Source organism: Myotis nattereri, assembly GCF_964212035.1.
Source record: "Myotis nattereri genome assembly, chromosome: X".
In the NCBI taxonomy this organism is placed as follows: domain Eukaryota; kingdom Metazoa; phylum Chordata; class Mammalia; order Chiroptera; family Vespertilionidae; genus Myotis; species Myotis nattereri.
The window spans coordinates 109,808,222-109,825,002 of record NC_138078.1 but is presented as its reverse complement, the minus strand read 5'-3'; the positions used below and the strand labels follow the sequence as shown (position 1 = coordinate 109,825,002).

Sequence of the window (16,781 nt, the reverse complement as noted above, 5' to 3'; positions counted from 1 at the left end):
GTTAATATGGTTTAATAACAAAAACATGCTGTGAGCCCTCTTTCATTCAGGGACTACATCTCTTATAAGAAAACTTCCAACATTAAACATTAAAAGTCCAAAACACTAATATTCAGAGTAATCATTTGTATATGTTTATACAACTGATATATACAAATCTAATATCCCCCTTTTGACATGAAGTTTGCTACTCTAAGGATTCTTGACTACTTAACTGATCAGATGGTACATGAAAACAAAACTTTGCCTGGTTGGATAGTTCAGTGGGTTAGAGCATCATCCCGATACCCCAAGGTTGCCGGTTTGATCCCTAGTCTGGTTACATACAAGGAGCAACTGATGAATTCATAAATAAGTAGAACAAAAAAATCGACTTAACAAAACCTTAAAACTCTACCTTGGCATTTGGTAGCAATCCCTTCAATAAAATTATCCCTTTATATCCTTGCTATATAAAGACCTAAGGCAGAGGTCTGCCTTTGAGTTTAGAAAGTTCTTAAAGAGGCAGAATTTGACAAGTCACAAAAAATCAATTCAATCCACTATTTCTTAACAGCTGGTATTTGGTATGTGGTGGGAGGCTTCTATGAAGTTTTGTCCCTTTATTTGTTTCTCCTGAAATACAAAAAAAAAAAAAATCACTCAAAAGGGAAAATCTTAGTATTTAAGGTAAAGTGATTAATCTGGTTCCTTATATTTGTTTTTGTTTTTCTAAATAAAACAATCCACCACACTTTATTGGGTAAAACCATTTTATTAACTGACCAAAGCACTTCATTTTGTTTTCTGATTTGAGGTAAAACCATTAAACATGGTTCACAAGAAAATACAAGGAAAATACTATTCAACTACAATTACAAGAGTTTGAAACTTCACTAGTTGTTCACATAACACAAATTCATACAACTGTACAGTCTACTTAGCTAAGTTTATCGTTAACCATAAGACCAATATCAAAGACCTAGACACTTGACTACTACTCTTGCAGTGGCTCTAGTTTTGTGACAAAAGAGTTAACTGTTACCACTTTATGAATATACTTTACTTCAAAAACCACTTGGCTAGTGATGTGCACTGTTTTCTCATTATTCGGGGGGTGTGAAGGCTCTTAGTAGAGCAATCACCTGATCTACATGCCCCTCATGTCAAATCATGTAAAATAACCATTGCTCCACCATGAACATGGAGACTGAAAAGATAGCCCTATAATGTTCTTCATGTATTTAGATTTTTAGGCAAGCCAGCTGATTTTCCCCAAAGCTTCCTTTTGAATGTTCAGATCATGTTTTAATCCTCACTATAGAGAACAGTTAGTGAAGGTGTCCAAGTGTCTGAACAATGATGCTGTCTAGAAACAGTGTATTTCTTCCAACTAAGCCCAGCTTTGAGATTTCATTTTCTTACTGGACAGCTCTCTTTAATAAATATCAAAGCCTTTGGGACACTGCAGATTTGCTTTAGAGATGGAATTCATGCAGTTAAATCCATTGAGAAATAAGGAATTTGCTGTCTTTAGAGAACATCATGACTAAAAGTTGATCCTTTGTTCTTAGTGCTTGAAGGACTTTGCACATTTTGCATTTCTACGTATTTGGGGGAAATACCCAAGTCTTACCTATCTTTTAGGAAAAACAAATTTAAATTCAGCCTGTACTAACTACAGATAGAAGAAAAACAGTACTAACATTTGTATTACAGCACTGCAGTTCACTTTCTGCATTTATGACACACAAACATCATGCACTCAAAGAAGTTAATTTTTTCAGTGTCACTAGTGATGTTAATTAAAAAAATTTACAGCAAGTTCAAAACTTTTCTAAATATTGAAATCACCACATTTTAAAGACAGACTGGAATGTTACAAATGATTCTGCAAAATACAAAAATAGATATGCATCCATGAATGCTTTAATCGTTTTTCCGAGCATTCTCATCTTTTGGTTCTTCATCATCCGAGTACACAGTGGGCTCCTCTCCCTCCTTCAGCAGTTTGCCCACGTGATGATACTTGACTGGATAGAAAAAAACCACAAATGGTCAAGTCACTACCATATTTCGTGTTAAAGTATTGATTAGAGGCCTACAATCTACTTAGCAATGTGCTGGGCTTCTTAGAGTTTTGTTCAGAAGACAAATATAAAACAGCAACGTCTGACAGAGTGTGCAATGAGTATACAAATGAGTGTACAAATGTTTAGAAGGCTCATTATGAGGTAGTTAGAATATGCTTTAGAAAATGTGCAGAAGGATTTGGGTAGGAAAACACCACGTACAAAAGCATGCAGGTGAGACTGAACATACCTGGGAAGCAATAAAGAGACCAAGTTGGCAGGAGTAGAGTAGGAGCAAGGTTGTCTAAGCAGTGTGGGGAAATACTATAAAGGATGTGGAAAGCCAGCCTGAGGAGTTTGGACTTCTATATGTGGCAAAGGGCACTGAAGGTTTATGACAAAGGTAGGACCAGGTAAAATAGTGCTTTGGCAACAGTGGTATCGCTGTGGTGTTGAGGGGAGATGACAGTAAAGGAGAGACCAGAAAAAGGGTGACCAAGAGGCCAGCAAGGGTGCAAAGGACCAAGAGTCAGGAGTAGGGGGGTGTTGGTGTGGGAAGGGAAAGGGAAGAACATATGGTAATTTAAAGGATAACTACAAACATGAGTTAATAAAGTGAAAATTGGAGATGGACCGAAATGGGGACTCTGGAGAGGAACAGGATGGATTTATTACAAGGACTGGATAAATTAGTATTGGTAAGCCGGTCCTTGGAAAACCCTGATAAATTTCAACCCAATTGTGAGGATAGAAAGCATATTGTAGGGAGTAAGGAGGTACAGAGAGGAAATGAAGCAATGCTTAGGAACAACCACTGGTTGTTTGACAGTGGAGGGAATGAATGATAATATCTAGTGGATGAAGATGATAGCAGGAGATGAAAATTTTCCCCAACACGAGGAAAAAGCTATACGATGTTAAAGCAAGTGGTAAAGGAGGCATAGCACTGGAGATGTTGGAGAAAACAGACTAAAGAGGATATACTGGAATGCAAAAGACTTGGGAAGAGATGGAGTCAGCAAACCACCACCATAATGGCTGTTTCCTTGTGGCCAAGCTAACACAGGGTTAATCATCTCCATGTCAGAGGCCAAGAGGACAGAGCCTCCTCTTTCCGAATATGGGTAGGAATTAAAGGAGTACCAACCTGTCTAACAAGGTAATCCGAGCTGCTTTTGTGTGAAATAATCACCAGGATCAACTGGAACTTCCCTATCTGAACATATTATAAAGGTCCCTAGGGTGCTTGGGACTGTGCAAGACAAATAAAAGCTGCGGGTGCTTGAGAAACATGCCTTAAGGGGAATCCACAGCAACCCTGAAGCTGAAGTTTCACAACAGCAATTGGGACTAAGCATAGTTCAAGGGGGATGGGAACCACACTTTTTACCCCACTGATGAAGGCAAGCCCTAGAAAATAGAGCTTTGTCAGTTATAAATTACAGCTCATTGGTTTCATGTAGAAGAATCTATTGTTTCAAAGGCATCTTGAGGATGCAAAAATGAGGGACTATGTTAGCTAAATTATGTTTTCCATGTAAAAAGACTTGCCTCTAGCCTTGAAAGCTACGCTTAATCTGATTGAGATCCAAACTCTAAAGGTAGAGCCTTATCTGACTAATTATTAACTAAGAACTCTCTCTCTGAAGTCAGCATTAGTTTCAAAGAAAATGGTTGGATTTAGGGGAAAAAAGCAATATAATCAGTAATATTTAACTGATTATAGGGAACAACAATTAGAAAAATCACATTTTAAATGAAAAAATTCCTTAAAGAAATGATCATGGTCTTTATGTACTGTTTCAAAGCTGGGAAAGATTATTATCAAATTATTAGCAATGAAATATTGCTAAAGGTATCTTTAAACATTTAGGTTTGACAAAAATCAATTTCTCAGTGCTCAAAATTTGAACTTAACCTCCAAATTTACTTCTCCTCCAAAGACCTCAGCCCATAGCAAAAGCCAGGAAACAAGTCTCTCCGTTTTTTTTTTCTTTTTAAAAATGCAGACACCGTTGTTGCTGGGCATAGTATAAGCATCATTTATTTGTAGATGAAGCCTATATTTAGGCTCAGTTAGATTCAAAGAGAAGCTGTTTTATAGAATACAAGTCTCCTATTCTTTAGCAGAAATGTGGGTTGCTTTTAAACAGTAAGCTCTACAAGAGAGGGCTTATGAAAACCCCTCTTTCTGTAGCCATGATGGCCGCTCGCCTTTCCCCTCATATCAGTCACCAAATCATAGTGTGGAATCTGTGCAAACCTTTCAAAAACTAAAAAAACCAGAAACCCGAGATTCCATAGAGAACAAGCTAAAAATTGGTATGCAGTCATGGCAAGTGACTCAGCACTACTGCAATTACTTCAAGCCATGAACTTGATCCGTCCAAGATTCAGGAGCCTATCAAAATGCTCCCCAAGTTTCAGGTTATTTAGTAATAACTATTGGACTGCTGTGAATCCCATTACTGGTCGAAATTTGATCCAGCCACAACTTAAAAAAAAAATGCTTACAAGTGAACTGAGAGTCCCAGTCACTCAGGGTCTCCTGCTGGGCAGGAGTGAGGTCAGAAAGGTCATCATACTCATCCTTCAGAGCTTCCTTATCCAGGCAAAATGTGGCGAGGCCCCTGGATGCATCTCTTCCGGCAAAGACCCCATATGGCCCCTCTTTAAAAACAAAACAAAACCAAAGACAGAATCTTTATTAGTCAATTTCTCCGTGGTTTATACACAGAAAATGGCTTCCTTACCCATCAACATCAAAAGCCCCTTTTTGGAATATCCAATTTCATTTGGAAGCCATAAGTGATGTTGATACTTTGATCATTATGTAGTGGATACTACAAGGCCTGTTGTTATTAAACTTATTTAGATAACTAAAACAATCAAAATATTATACATTACCATCCATTTCCTGTGATTTTTCAAATAGCTAATAAAAAAAGCCATAAATGATGATCTCCCGGGGGGCTGGAGGGGGGGAAGGGGGCTGATAGGGACTAATACAAGATAATACTAAGTACACGGGTCACAGTTCAGCTTTAGGAGATTGAAAACAGAGCCTGGCTCTGCTCTAGGCACCGGGGCTACAACAGTGAAAGTTATGGTTTCTTAAGATAATAAACACCAAGGTTTTAGTAAATCAGAACATTTCCTTATAAATGTCGACAGAGATCTTTGGTTGCAAGAATGTATTAAACATTAACATGTGGCATCTGCAGGATAAATTCTTTTATGAGATTATTAGTGGTTCAGAAATCTATCCACAAGTTACATAATCTTCACTGTCAATAAAGATGAGGTAGAACAGAGATAATCTCTGTCACTCTGTTTTTGGTGGGCTTGAAGGAAGATTAAAAATCCTAAAATTTTCATGGAAAATAGAGGAATCAATACCTCAAAATAATTCCACCTAAAAGAGTAGTGAATCATTGTGTAGGTACTTAAAGTGGATATTTACACTTGCTTAAATATTGTACAAATAAATGCAAAGAATCCAATGTGTTTCCACAAAGGTTGATTGAGTAGCAAACCTGACATTAAAGTTTGTAAAAGTATGGGTCAAGTTTCAATATGGCCTGGCCAGCTGAAACCTCAATCCACCAGGATTTTTTCTTTTTTACAAATTAGATGAAATTTATGCTCAAATTTGAAATCCAAGTAAGATTCTAAAAAAAAATGGTTATTTTAAATCGTGATTATTACTATATGCTACTATTTCCACCAGAGAAGGTTAAAAAAAAACCTTCATAGTTTTCTAATAGGAATAGTAGCACCTAGTGCTTAAAAATAGGCCAATTGTATTGGTTTGGACCGCACCATTTCAGAAATTCACAGAAAACCACAGTCTGAGAGGAACATTAAAGGACTTTGAAGAATGTGTATTAACTAGAATGTAAGCCCCATGAGCAGAGATTTGTGGGAGGTTTTTTTTTTTTTTTTTTTTTTTTTGCGTGTGTTCACTGCCATAGTCCCAGCACCTACAAAAGTGCCATGCATAGGCGAGGCACTAGAATGAAATGAATAATTCCTAGGAATCCTTTGTAATATGAAGTATCCTTTCCACACAGTGTCACATATTCATGGGCTTACAGGATGACAGTGCAGGGTAGAGACTTAGAGATCTCACAGGGGCCATCATTTTAAAGAGGGACAACTAAGGCCCAGAGAGAACAATGCTTGACACTGGGTCACACAGCTGGTCAATAATCCAAGCAGGGCTCGAACCCAGGTTGCTTGACTCCCAATTTTGTGCTTTTTGCACAGGCCTATATTCCGCTCAATGACTTTGCAAACTAAAATCGTATGATGATGCCCCACATGCTTGTGTTTTGACTGCTTTATGGTGCAGCTCAGTAGTAACAGTTATTTACATGATTATGTTTATTGGTAATGCCTCTAGGTGTGCCACCATAAGTGACAAATAATATAGGTGTGGTCTTCAAATTATTTTGATAGTTACATGTCTGCAGAAAGTATATCTTAATGATCCACAAGGAAAAACTGCTAAATGGGAGAGTTCCTTAATTTTAACACATCTGATTTTGATTAGTTGGACTGGGAGGGTAAAACAAAGTGGGAGTGGAGAGGGCCAGATTGCTGCCTTCTATACTCTTCTCTCTCCATGGCAGCAGGAAAGAGAGTGTGGGCAGTGTGTATATACTCCCAGAGCTCCTTGGTTTTAGAGGAGTCCATATTGGAGGAGCTAAAATCTCTTCTTCCTCCACTGCAAATATGTATTCTATAAAACCAGGCTGCATCTCGAATTGGCCTGGAGAAGTAGCATGTTAAATGTAGATTCCTGGGGATCTTTCATTGTTATGGTGATTAGGCCAGAAATCCATATTTTTCCTCAAGCTCATCAGGTGATTCTGATTCAACTGGGCTTGAAAGGCCTCATCTCTAAGGCCCCTTCAAGCCGGCCCCTTCCAACAGCTCTGCAGTCTTCCACCCTCATTTCTCTTCTGGTTGGCTTTTCCTGAATCCCCACACCCAGTAGCCTTCACAGCCCTACCCCCTTTGTTTCTCAGGATCCTCCCACTTCTCCCTCCCTCCATTTTTAATTTTTTTGGCTTCTAGTCCTTTCTCTCCTGCTATAGACTACTGTACTACCTTCTCAGCTTACTACATTCCCAATTGTCCGCCACATTTGGCCTTTATTCCTCCCTCACCCAGCTCCCTTCTCCCTAACGAACCTCCCTTGTTTATTTTCCAGCTTTTCCCTGTCCGCTAAACACGGAGTGCACACACATACCAAACACATGCACAAACATACCTGACACATGCCATATTCCAAGCGTCCGCGCGCACACACACACACACACCCACACGCTCCCGACAAGCCACATACACTGACTATGCACACACAGCGCACACTCACATCACACCCCCACGCACCATGCTTCTACCTGCTGCTAATCCCATCTCCCTTTCCTTCTCCCACACCCTCGCATTCCACCATGGCTACTCCTGGCATCAACGGCCTTTACGTCCTCTTCAAGGCTGGGCGTCCCTCCTCCCACTGCCCACCCCCCAGGCCACCCTTAAGACAACACCATCCCCTTCTTCCAGGAATCCCCAAATCCGATACCTTCAAAACTCCCCTAACACTGCTTTCTGCTGTATCCCACACACACCCTTTCCAGCCGCCCCTCCCCCCGTCCATTTTACACCGCCCCCCCCCCACCCCCCGGGCAGCTTAAGCGCGTCAGACTCTCCACACACCTCCACCCGGGCATTGGTAGGGGCGGGGAATCTGGCCCCCAGAGGCCCGCAGCCCTAGAGCGCCTCTTGACCCCCGCCTCCGCCCCGGGGGAAGCCGCTCAGCCCCCACCGTCCGCCTCTCCTCCTGCCCGCCCTCACTAACTCGGTCGCCATTCCTCCCCGGGGGCGCTTCATTTTCCCCTCGCCCCTCCGGGCTCATCCCCGTGCCGGGCCCCCTTCTTTTGTTTCCACGTCCCGGGGGCCAACCGCCTTACCAGGCCCATAGAACTTGCGGCCTTTGGTCACGTCGAACACCTTGCCGTTGATGGCCATGAGTATGCGCGGGTCCTGGACGCCGTCGAAGCATCGCAGCTCGGCAGGGGTGAAGTCGCGCCGCTTAAGGCGGGGCAGCGGGGGCGGCTCGTCGTCGTCGCTGTCGCCGCTGGCCGCCGGCTGGTCCCCGCGCACGATCTTGTACAGCAGGAAGATGCAGAGGCCGAGCAGCAGCAGGTTGAGAGGCGACGTGAAAATCTCGTTCAGCAGCCCGCTCTCCAGCTCGCTCGGTTCGGCGCCCGTCGCCACCACTTCCTCGGCAGCCATGATCGCTGGAGCAAAGGTTGGGCCGGACTTGGGAAAGCTCCGGAACTTGAGGCTTTCTCCACCCTCTCCGAGAGCTAGTGCGCGCGGGGCTCGGCGAACAAGGACTAGGCAGGGGAGGAGGCGGGGCCAGGAGGGGAGTGGGCGGGGCAGAAGTGGGCGGAGCGTCCCAGCCTGGTCTGTCTCGAAGCTGCTGACGCGCGGCGCTGGGCCGAGTCTGGCTCCGCCTAGCTCAGGCCCCCCATCTTCCTGTGGAGCGTGAATCCCCTCCCCCAGTGGGATCCAGCCTCCTCCACTGCTGAGATAACTGAGCCCACCCCTCAGCTCCACCTGCGAGGCTCCGGACCCCTCCCGATGCCATCCTCTCGCTCACCACGATGCAGGGCGCAGCCCTCCGGAGCACCCTGCTAGCTCCTGACACACCGACCCCCTCGGAGAGTCTTGGCTCTATTGGGATCTGTCTGAGGACGACCCCTTCCCCCCTCCTCCCCCCCCCCCTCCCGCCACCTGATGCGCGCCAAACACCGACTCCATTTCCTAGCTTCGGGCTTCTCTCCTGCCTTCTATTTCAAAGCCTCATGTTTTCCCAGCCATCCCCCAGAACAGGAGACTTTCTCATAGGAGACAGAAACCTCACTCCTTGAGCTCCCTTTTCCACTTTGGGAAAAGCCCCATTTTCACTTTGGGAACCCCCGTTTGCTCTCTTTGACGGCCTTTTTCCAATCCTCCCCCCAGATGCTGTGGGGCAGACACCCCCAGGATTGCTGAAGTCAGTGCACAGCCCCCCTGCTGACAACTCTCCCAATATCTGGGGAAACAGATCAATCGCCAGATTTACTCTGGAAACCAAAAACCTTTTACAATCACTAATTTGCTCAGTCCCAACGCATCAGCAATCTACGTTCTGTCGCTGCTCTTTTGTGTGGTTGGAACGCGGGGTGGGGGGGGGGCGGCTTAGAATAATGAGGAAACTTTCTTTGTTTGTCAGCCTTCTTCTATTTGAGCTCTGTCGAGCTACCCTTGGCAGTCACAACAACTCTGTATTGAAGTCCAGAGGAAGGCTGGCGTTTGGAATGATCCTAGGTTTGGTTCCTTCTTTTTCTAGGTATTTCATCTGGCCTTTGATGTGCTAAAGGGCTACACTGGAGCAGGCCTTATGGAAGCTGTCTATCCCCTTTAGTCTTTTCTGACCTTCTTTATTGTGGCCGGGGGAGGGGAACCTAAGAAAGGATAGAGGGAGGCAAATAATTAAAACCAAGCCATGCCCACATCTGCAGCCCAGAGCTGTACTTTTCCCTCAGGAATTCTGTTCACTTGCTCATCATTTACCACCCCACCCCACCCCTTCCCAACACACAGGAGACTTGAGAGAATTGGCTTCTTACCTCAGAATTCTCAAAGTTTCTGGCACAAACTGTTTCTATCCCTGGCCTCACCCACCCCATCTTCTTAAATCATTTAAAAGTTCATGTGAGCTTAACAATCTCTAAATCAACCCACTCATCCTCTCCCCACCTCCCCAGATCTAAATTTACGGTTATCTGAAATGGCCCTCAGATCTTTTGTCAAAACTCTGCGATTTAATCAGCCCAGCCGGAGTGGCTCAGTGGTTGAGCGTTGACCCATTAACCAGGAGGTGAGGGTTGGATTCTCTGTCAGGGCGCTTGCCCAGTTGTGGGCTTGATTCCCCGGTGGGGGGCGTGCAGGAGGCAGCTGATCAATGATTCTCTCTCATCATTGATGTTCTATCTCTCTCTCCCTCTCCCTTCCTCTCTGAAATCAATAAAAATGTATTTTAAAAAGCTCTTCAATTTAATCAAAGAGAAACAACCTCAAACTCAAGGCTGTACTAAGGATCTAATTACCTTAAACACACACACACACACACACACACACACACACACACCTGTATGGCCAAGACATTTTTACAAACCAACAAACTTGTGAAAAATATTTTTGTTTGCAATCAATATGACAAAATGTAGATCTCTTTTAAGAGCTCATTTTAATTTATAAGAAAATCCAGGAGATTCTAGTCAATAAATGGGCAAAAATAGAAATAAGTAGTTCACAGAGAGGGGATAACAATGGTGACTAAGCATATGAGAAATGTTTAGTCTTGCTAGCAGTGAAAAATGGAGATACCACTGTCATTGACAACTTTCCCACAGGTGAGATAAAAGAACAAGGATGATATACAATGCTAGCAAGAGAGTGACGATAATCTTGTCACACTATTGGGGGGAGTAAAAATTGGTATAACCTTTTGTTAGCCATAAAAGTATTTTCTATCCATTAATTCCACTTCTAGAAAGCTATTGTTTGATCCAGGAACTCCACCTCAAGGAATCCACTCCAAGGAAATATTCAGAAATGCAAACAAAGATTTCGTTACCAAGATGCTCACCAGAGAATCATTTCTAATATGGAAAAACTGGAAAGAACCTGATTGTTCAACTTTAAGAAATAGATAATTAATTGGCTTGAATTGTGACAAAACCATAAAATGGTGTATGATACAACCATCCAAATATTATTATGACATGGGAGAATTACTTTTTAATCTTAAAAGAGCAAAACAGGATACAAACTATGTACAGCAGGGGTCCCCAAACTACCGCCCACGGGCCACATGCAAATACAAATATTGTATTTGTTCCCATTTTGTTTTTTTACTTCAAAATAAGATATGTGCAGTGTGCATAGGAATTTGTTCATAGATTTTTTTTAAACTATAGTCCGGCCCTCCAACGGTCTGAGGGACAGTGAACTGGCCCCCTGTTTAAAAAGTTTGAGGACCCCTGATGTACAGTATAAACTCAGCTTTGTAAAAATAATGCATAAAAGGAAGCCTGAAAGGAAACATGCTAAAATGCTAACTGTTGTGATTGTTAACTTCTTTATACTTTTCTATATTTTCCACAATGAGCATATGTTACTGTTAACTTCAGGGGGGAATAGTTTATTATTTCTTTTCTGAAAAACTGTAGAATGGTAATACATGTTCATTATAACAAACTTAAACAATACGTATGTGTATAAAGTAAAGAATGAAACTCATCTCCCTCTCCCACTCCCCAGACAATCTTTAAATCTGGCTCACACATTAGCAGTTTGGTTTATATTCCTACAGACATCTCTCTCTCTCTCTCTCTCTCTCTCTCTCTCTCTCTCTCTCACACACACACACAAACACACACACACACACACACATTTTTGTTCTACCAAATTGGGAAATTCTTAAAATAATAAACAATTCATCAGTTTTTATTCTAACAAAGAGAGGCACAAAGTAAAAAAGAAGAAGAAGAAGTAGAACAAGCCATTAGCTCTCACCCATATAAGCCCTGTTGGAATTTTTCAAAGTCATACTCATTTATTCCTAAGGTGTAAAAGTCAAACTCTAGAAAGATACAAAATACAAACTAAAGCCCCTCTGCCCACCCTTGATTCTCTCTTCTCAAATGCAACCACTATTAAAAGTGGGAGATATGTCAGACAGAGAAAGACAAATACTATGTGATATCTCTTACGTGTGGAATCTAATAACATCAACAATAACAACTCAAAAGACCACAGAGTGGCCTGGCATGGCTCAGTAGTTGAGCATCCACCTATGAACCAAGAGGTCACAGTTCGACTGTCAGGGCACATGCCCAGGTTGCAGGCTTGATCCCCAATGTAGGGCATGAAGGAGGCAGCCAATCAATGATTCTCATCATTGATGTTTCTATTTCTCTCTCCATCTCCCTTCCCCTCTCTGAAATAAATAAAATATTTTTTAAAAGAACAGGAAAAAAGGCCACAGAGTGGAATGGTGGTTACCAGGGGATAAAGGGTGGGAGAACTGGAAAGTTGTTGTTTAAAGGTTCCAAACTTGCCGAACCGGTTTGGCTCAGTGGATAGAGCGTAGGCCTGAGGACTGAAGGGTCCCAGGTTCGATTCCGGTCAGGGGCATGTACCTTGGTTGTGGGCACATCCCCAGTGGGGGGCGTGCAGGAGGCAGCTGATCAACCTCTCTCATCGATGTTTCTAACTCTCTATCCCTCTCCCTTCTTCTCTGTAAAAAATCAATAAAATATATATTTAAAGGTTCCAAACTTGCAACTAGTAGGTAAATAAATCCTGGAGCTCTAATATATGGTACAGTGAATATAGACAATAAAACTATTATAAATATTAAACGTACTAAGAGATTAGATCTGAATTGCTTCCACCAGTAGAAGAAATAATTATGTGACACCGACAGAGGTGTTAGCTGGCTACAATGTCAACCATATTGCAATATAAATTTGTCAAATCAATAGGTTGTACACCTTAAACTTGCACAATGTTACATGTCATTTAAAATTATATCTCAATTTTTTTTAAAAGCAGGGGAAATCTTTTTATAGCAGGCTGGGGAGATTTATAATTTTCATTTATCACAGTCCACAGTCCATTCTGCTACAGTCTATAGTCCCTTGGAGGGGTAAGAGGAAAGGACATCCTGCTTCACACAGAAGGTAGGAAATGTCGGCAATTTAAAACCTCAAGAAGTGATTCAGCTTGAAAATATAAATGCTTTCAAAGCAGATTTGACATTAAATAAAGTGAGCTCTTAGGTAACACTGGGATGCTGAGATTGCTGAAGAAAAGCATCCCACCATTCTGCCTTATGTCACTATATTAGGTGGAAAGGTCTCTTCCAGAGTGGCAGTTCTCAAGTTCTCTGGAAGTGAGCAAGGTGACGAGTCCTTCAGAACATGAGAGTTGCATTTTACATGCTCTTTGGCTTCAAATCAATTTTCAAAGCCTATGTACTTGACCTGAGGACTACTTATTTCCCAAGATATATGTTAAGTCTTCTAATATTTCTGACGTTCTTGCCTCCTTTAAATTATATTCAGAGGTTTTTAAGGGCTTTTAAAGAGAAATAAGACAATTGGCTGATTAGCTAGAAAATGTGGGAAGTAATTAAACTTCAGCAGTAATCAAATAAATCCAAAGGAACATATTAACAACATACCATTTGTCATTATTCATATCAATGGAGCATTTTTTTTGCCTTTTGTTTCTTAAAGCTCTTTAAGAATGGCAATACTTGGTGTTGGCAAGCATGTAGCAGGAGGAGCACCCTGACAAAATGCTGGTGAGAGTAAAATTTCTAGAATAAAAGATTCATTCTGTTCACCAATGTATTTAAGCCCTTAGACCATCTCTGCCATGTATTAGGTGATTAATAAATATTTTTTGAATTAAATTATATTGTAAATGGATACAGAATTTCTAGAAAACCCTTTTAGCAATATACATCAAGAGCTTCAAATTATTCATAACCTGTGACCAAGGAATCTAACTTCTAGAAATTTTTCCTAGTGAAGTACTCAGAGATTTGTTTGGAAAAACCACAAAACATAATATATAGCAGCAAAAAAACTGGAAGCAATCTAAGTATACAAAGATGTTCCCATCTCACTCAGAGTAAGAGCCCAAAGTCTTTATAGTGGCCTGCAAGGCTCTACAGAATTTTTACTGCCTCACCCTACCCTTACCTTTAGGAATTTAGGACCTTGGTTTCCCACTTCTTTCCTTCATCACTCTGCTCCAGCCACAGTGGCCTCCTTGCTGGTTCTCAAACAATCAGGCACATTACAATTCATCTGTATCTGTGATTCCTTTTGTTGGAATACTCTTCCCCAGATATCCTCATGGATCATTCCTTCACTGCTTTCAAATCTCAAAGCACCCTCCTTCAACTCTCCATCCCTTTCCCTGGCTTTTTTTTTTTCTCGCTATCACATTTACTGCTTCCTAATATACAATATCATTTACTCACCTATGGGTTACCTCCTCCAACTTGAATATAAGCTACACGAGAACAGAGATTTTGTCTATTTCTCTCACAGCTGTATCCCCCTCTACTTAGAATAGTGTTTAATAAATATTTGTGGACTTGAATTGATTTGAATATGAAAATCCATTATTTTAAATATATATGCACAGAAAAAAATCTGAAGGACATACAGCTAAACAGAGTTCACATTTTTAAAATATGAAAAATAAAATTCTAAAGTTGTTGCCCTAACTGTTGTGGCTCAGTTGGTTGGGTGTCCATTTTGATTTCCAGTCAGGGAACATGCCCAGGTTTTTGGTTCCATCCCTGGTTACAGGGGTGCTCTCACATTGATGTTTATCTCCTTTCTCTCTGTCCCTTCTTCTCTCTCTAAAAAGAAATTTAAAAATATTTTTAAAAATATAAAATTTTCATGTCTTTAGTAATAAAAGTATATGGATTCCATATTTTCAATTTCAGAAACTAGAATAGATAATACTTGGTAATGATATTTTAAGGAGACTCAAAAGGGGGCTGTCCATCCACATCCACTTGACCATCCTCTATTGAATCTTGTTCTATGTTAGGCTCTGTGGCAGATGCTAGGGATGCAAAGTCTTGTCCATCAAGGAAGGAGCTCACCATCTAGCAAGAGGTGTTAGGGACAGTCAAAAGGTAACTGTGGTTGAGGTCTGCATGTTATCAAGGGAAGATAGGCAAAGGAAACATGGGAAGTCTGATCTAGGAAAGTTCTCACAGGAGGTGCCTTTGAGCTGAGTCTTTAAAATGTTCACCAGGTAGACAAAGAAGGGATGAGTTGTCTAGGGAAACCAATGTTTCTCAAACTTTGGTGAGTATAAAAATAATCAGGGTGGGGGAAGAGGGTACTTATTAAAATGTCTATTCCTAGGATCAGCCCCCAAAGGTTCTGATCCATTAAGTCTAAAGCAAAGCCTGAGGATCTTCATCTTTAGTAATAGCTGTCATTGTTTGAGCACTTATTATGTGCCATGGATCTATGCTAAGCGAGATAAATCAGACAGAGAAAGACAAATACTGTATGATCTCACTCATGGGTGGAATTGGAGATGGGGATGGGGAAACAGAACAGATGTTGTTTAAGAACTTGCAATACATAGTAAATTAGCCCTAGAGACCTAAGGCACAGTATGGTGAATATAGACAACAATATCTACACTAATAAAAGAGAAAAATGGTAATTGGCGTACGGCGATACCTTTTTCATTGGCTAATCAGGGCTATATGCAAATTAACTGCCAACTAAGATTGGCAGTTAACTGCCAACTAAGATTGGCAGTTAACTGCCAACAAGATGGCGGCTAATTTGCATATGTAGGCACAATGCAGGGAGGCGAAAGGGAAAGCAGGAAGAAGCCCCCTGCCACTGACAGTGATCTGAAACCCAGGGGGGAGCTAAGAGCTGGGGGGCAGGGCAAAGGCGGCCCTGGGGCCGCCTTTGCCCTGCCCCCCAGCCATGATCAGAGAATCAGGCGCCTTTGCCGCCCTGGCCAGTGATAGCAGGAAGTAGGGGTGGAGCCAGCGATGGGAGCTGGGCACGGTCGAAGCTGGCAGTCCCAGGAGCTAGGGGTCCCTTGCCTGGGCCTAAAGCGAAGCCCATGATCGCGGCGCCCCCCGCTGCCACTGCAGGTCCCCGCTGCCTGGGCCGGACGCCTAGGCCAGAGGCGTTAGGCCTGGGCAGGGGCGGAGCCTGCAACCGCGGGGAGCTGGGGGTCCCCTGCCCAGGCCTGACACCTCTGCCGGAGGCCTCAGGCCTGGTCAAGGGGCCGATCCGGTGATTGGTGATCGGAGGGTGATGAGGGTCAACTCCTCTGGCCGAGGCATCAGGCCTGGGTGGGGGGCAGAGCCGGGGATTGGGGGGATATGATGGTCCCCTTGCCCAGGCCTGAAGCCTGGGTCAGAGGCGTCAGGCTTGGGCGGGGGGTGGAGCAAGCGATCAGAGGGAGATGGGGGTCCCCTGCCCAGGCATGATTCCTGGGTCAGAGGCCTCAGGCCTGGGTGGGGGCCAGAGCCAGTGATTGGGGGGAATTGGGGGTCCCCTGTCCAAGCCTGACACCTCTGGCAGAGGCGTCAGGCCTGGGCAAGGGGCCGATCAGGCGATCGGAGGGTGATGGGGGTCAACGCCTGAGGGCTCCCAGTATGTGAGAGGGGGCAGGCTGGGCTGAGGGACACTCTCCCGCCCCCCCCCCCCCACACCCAGTGCACGAATTTCATGCACCGGGCCCCTAGTTGTATTATAATAAACTTGCTAATTATCCCAAACAATAAAACTCTTGGCTGTTCACTATTAGGCTATTTTATTTCCAGTTCCAGCAAGTGCACAAGCACCCCAGGTGATTCCAATCCAGGTAAGAAACACAGAGGTATAGGAAGCAATCTGAGCAAAGGCACTAAGATGCCAAACAGCATGCCCCATTATGAGGAGACCCTTTAATAAGTCCCCATTGTCAATGATATCAAGTCCAGAGTTTTTAACATGGTTTATCACTGTAGTGGACTATCTAGACCCAAGCACTCACTCATTTCCCCTGCTCCCCGACTGCTGAAAGTGTTAGTGGCTGAGAGCTTGCAAC

At 43.0% G+C, this 16,781-nt stretch overlaps 1 protein-coding gene across 1 annotated transcript; it reads right to left on the bottom strand.

Moving 5' to 3' along the window:
* Nucleotides 1–734: 734 nt before the first annotated feature.
* PGRMC1 (progesterone receptor membrane component 1) lies at nt 735–8,839 on the bottom strand. The gene is made up of 3 exons (XM_081081860.1): nt 8,033–8,839; nt 4,566–4,721; nt 735–2,012 (listed from the first exon to the last, which is right to left on the bottom strand). Exons 1-3 carry the CDS (start codon nt 8,355–8,357, stop codon nt 1,909–1,911), a joined length of 585 nt encoding a protein of 194 aa, XP_080937986.1. The 5' UTR covers nt 8,358–8,839; the 3' UTR covers nt 735–1,908.
* Nucleotides 8,840–16,781: the final 7,942 nt, after the last annotated feature.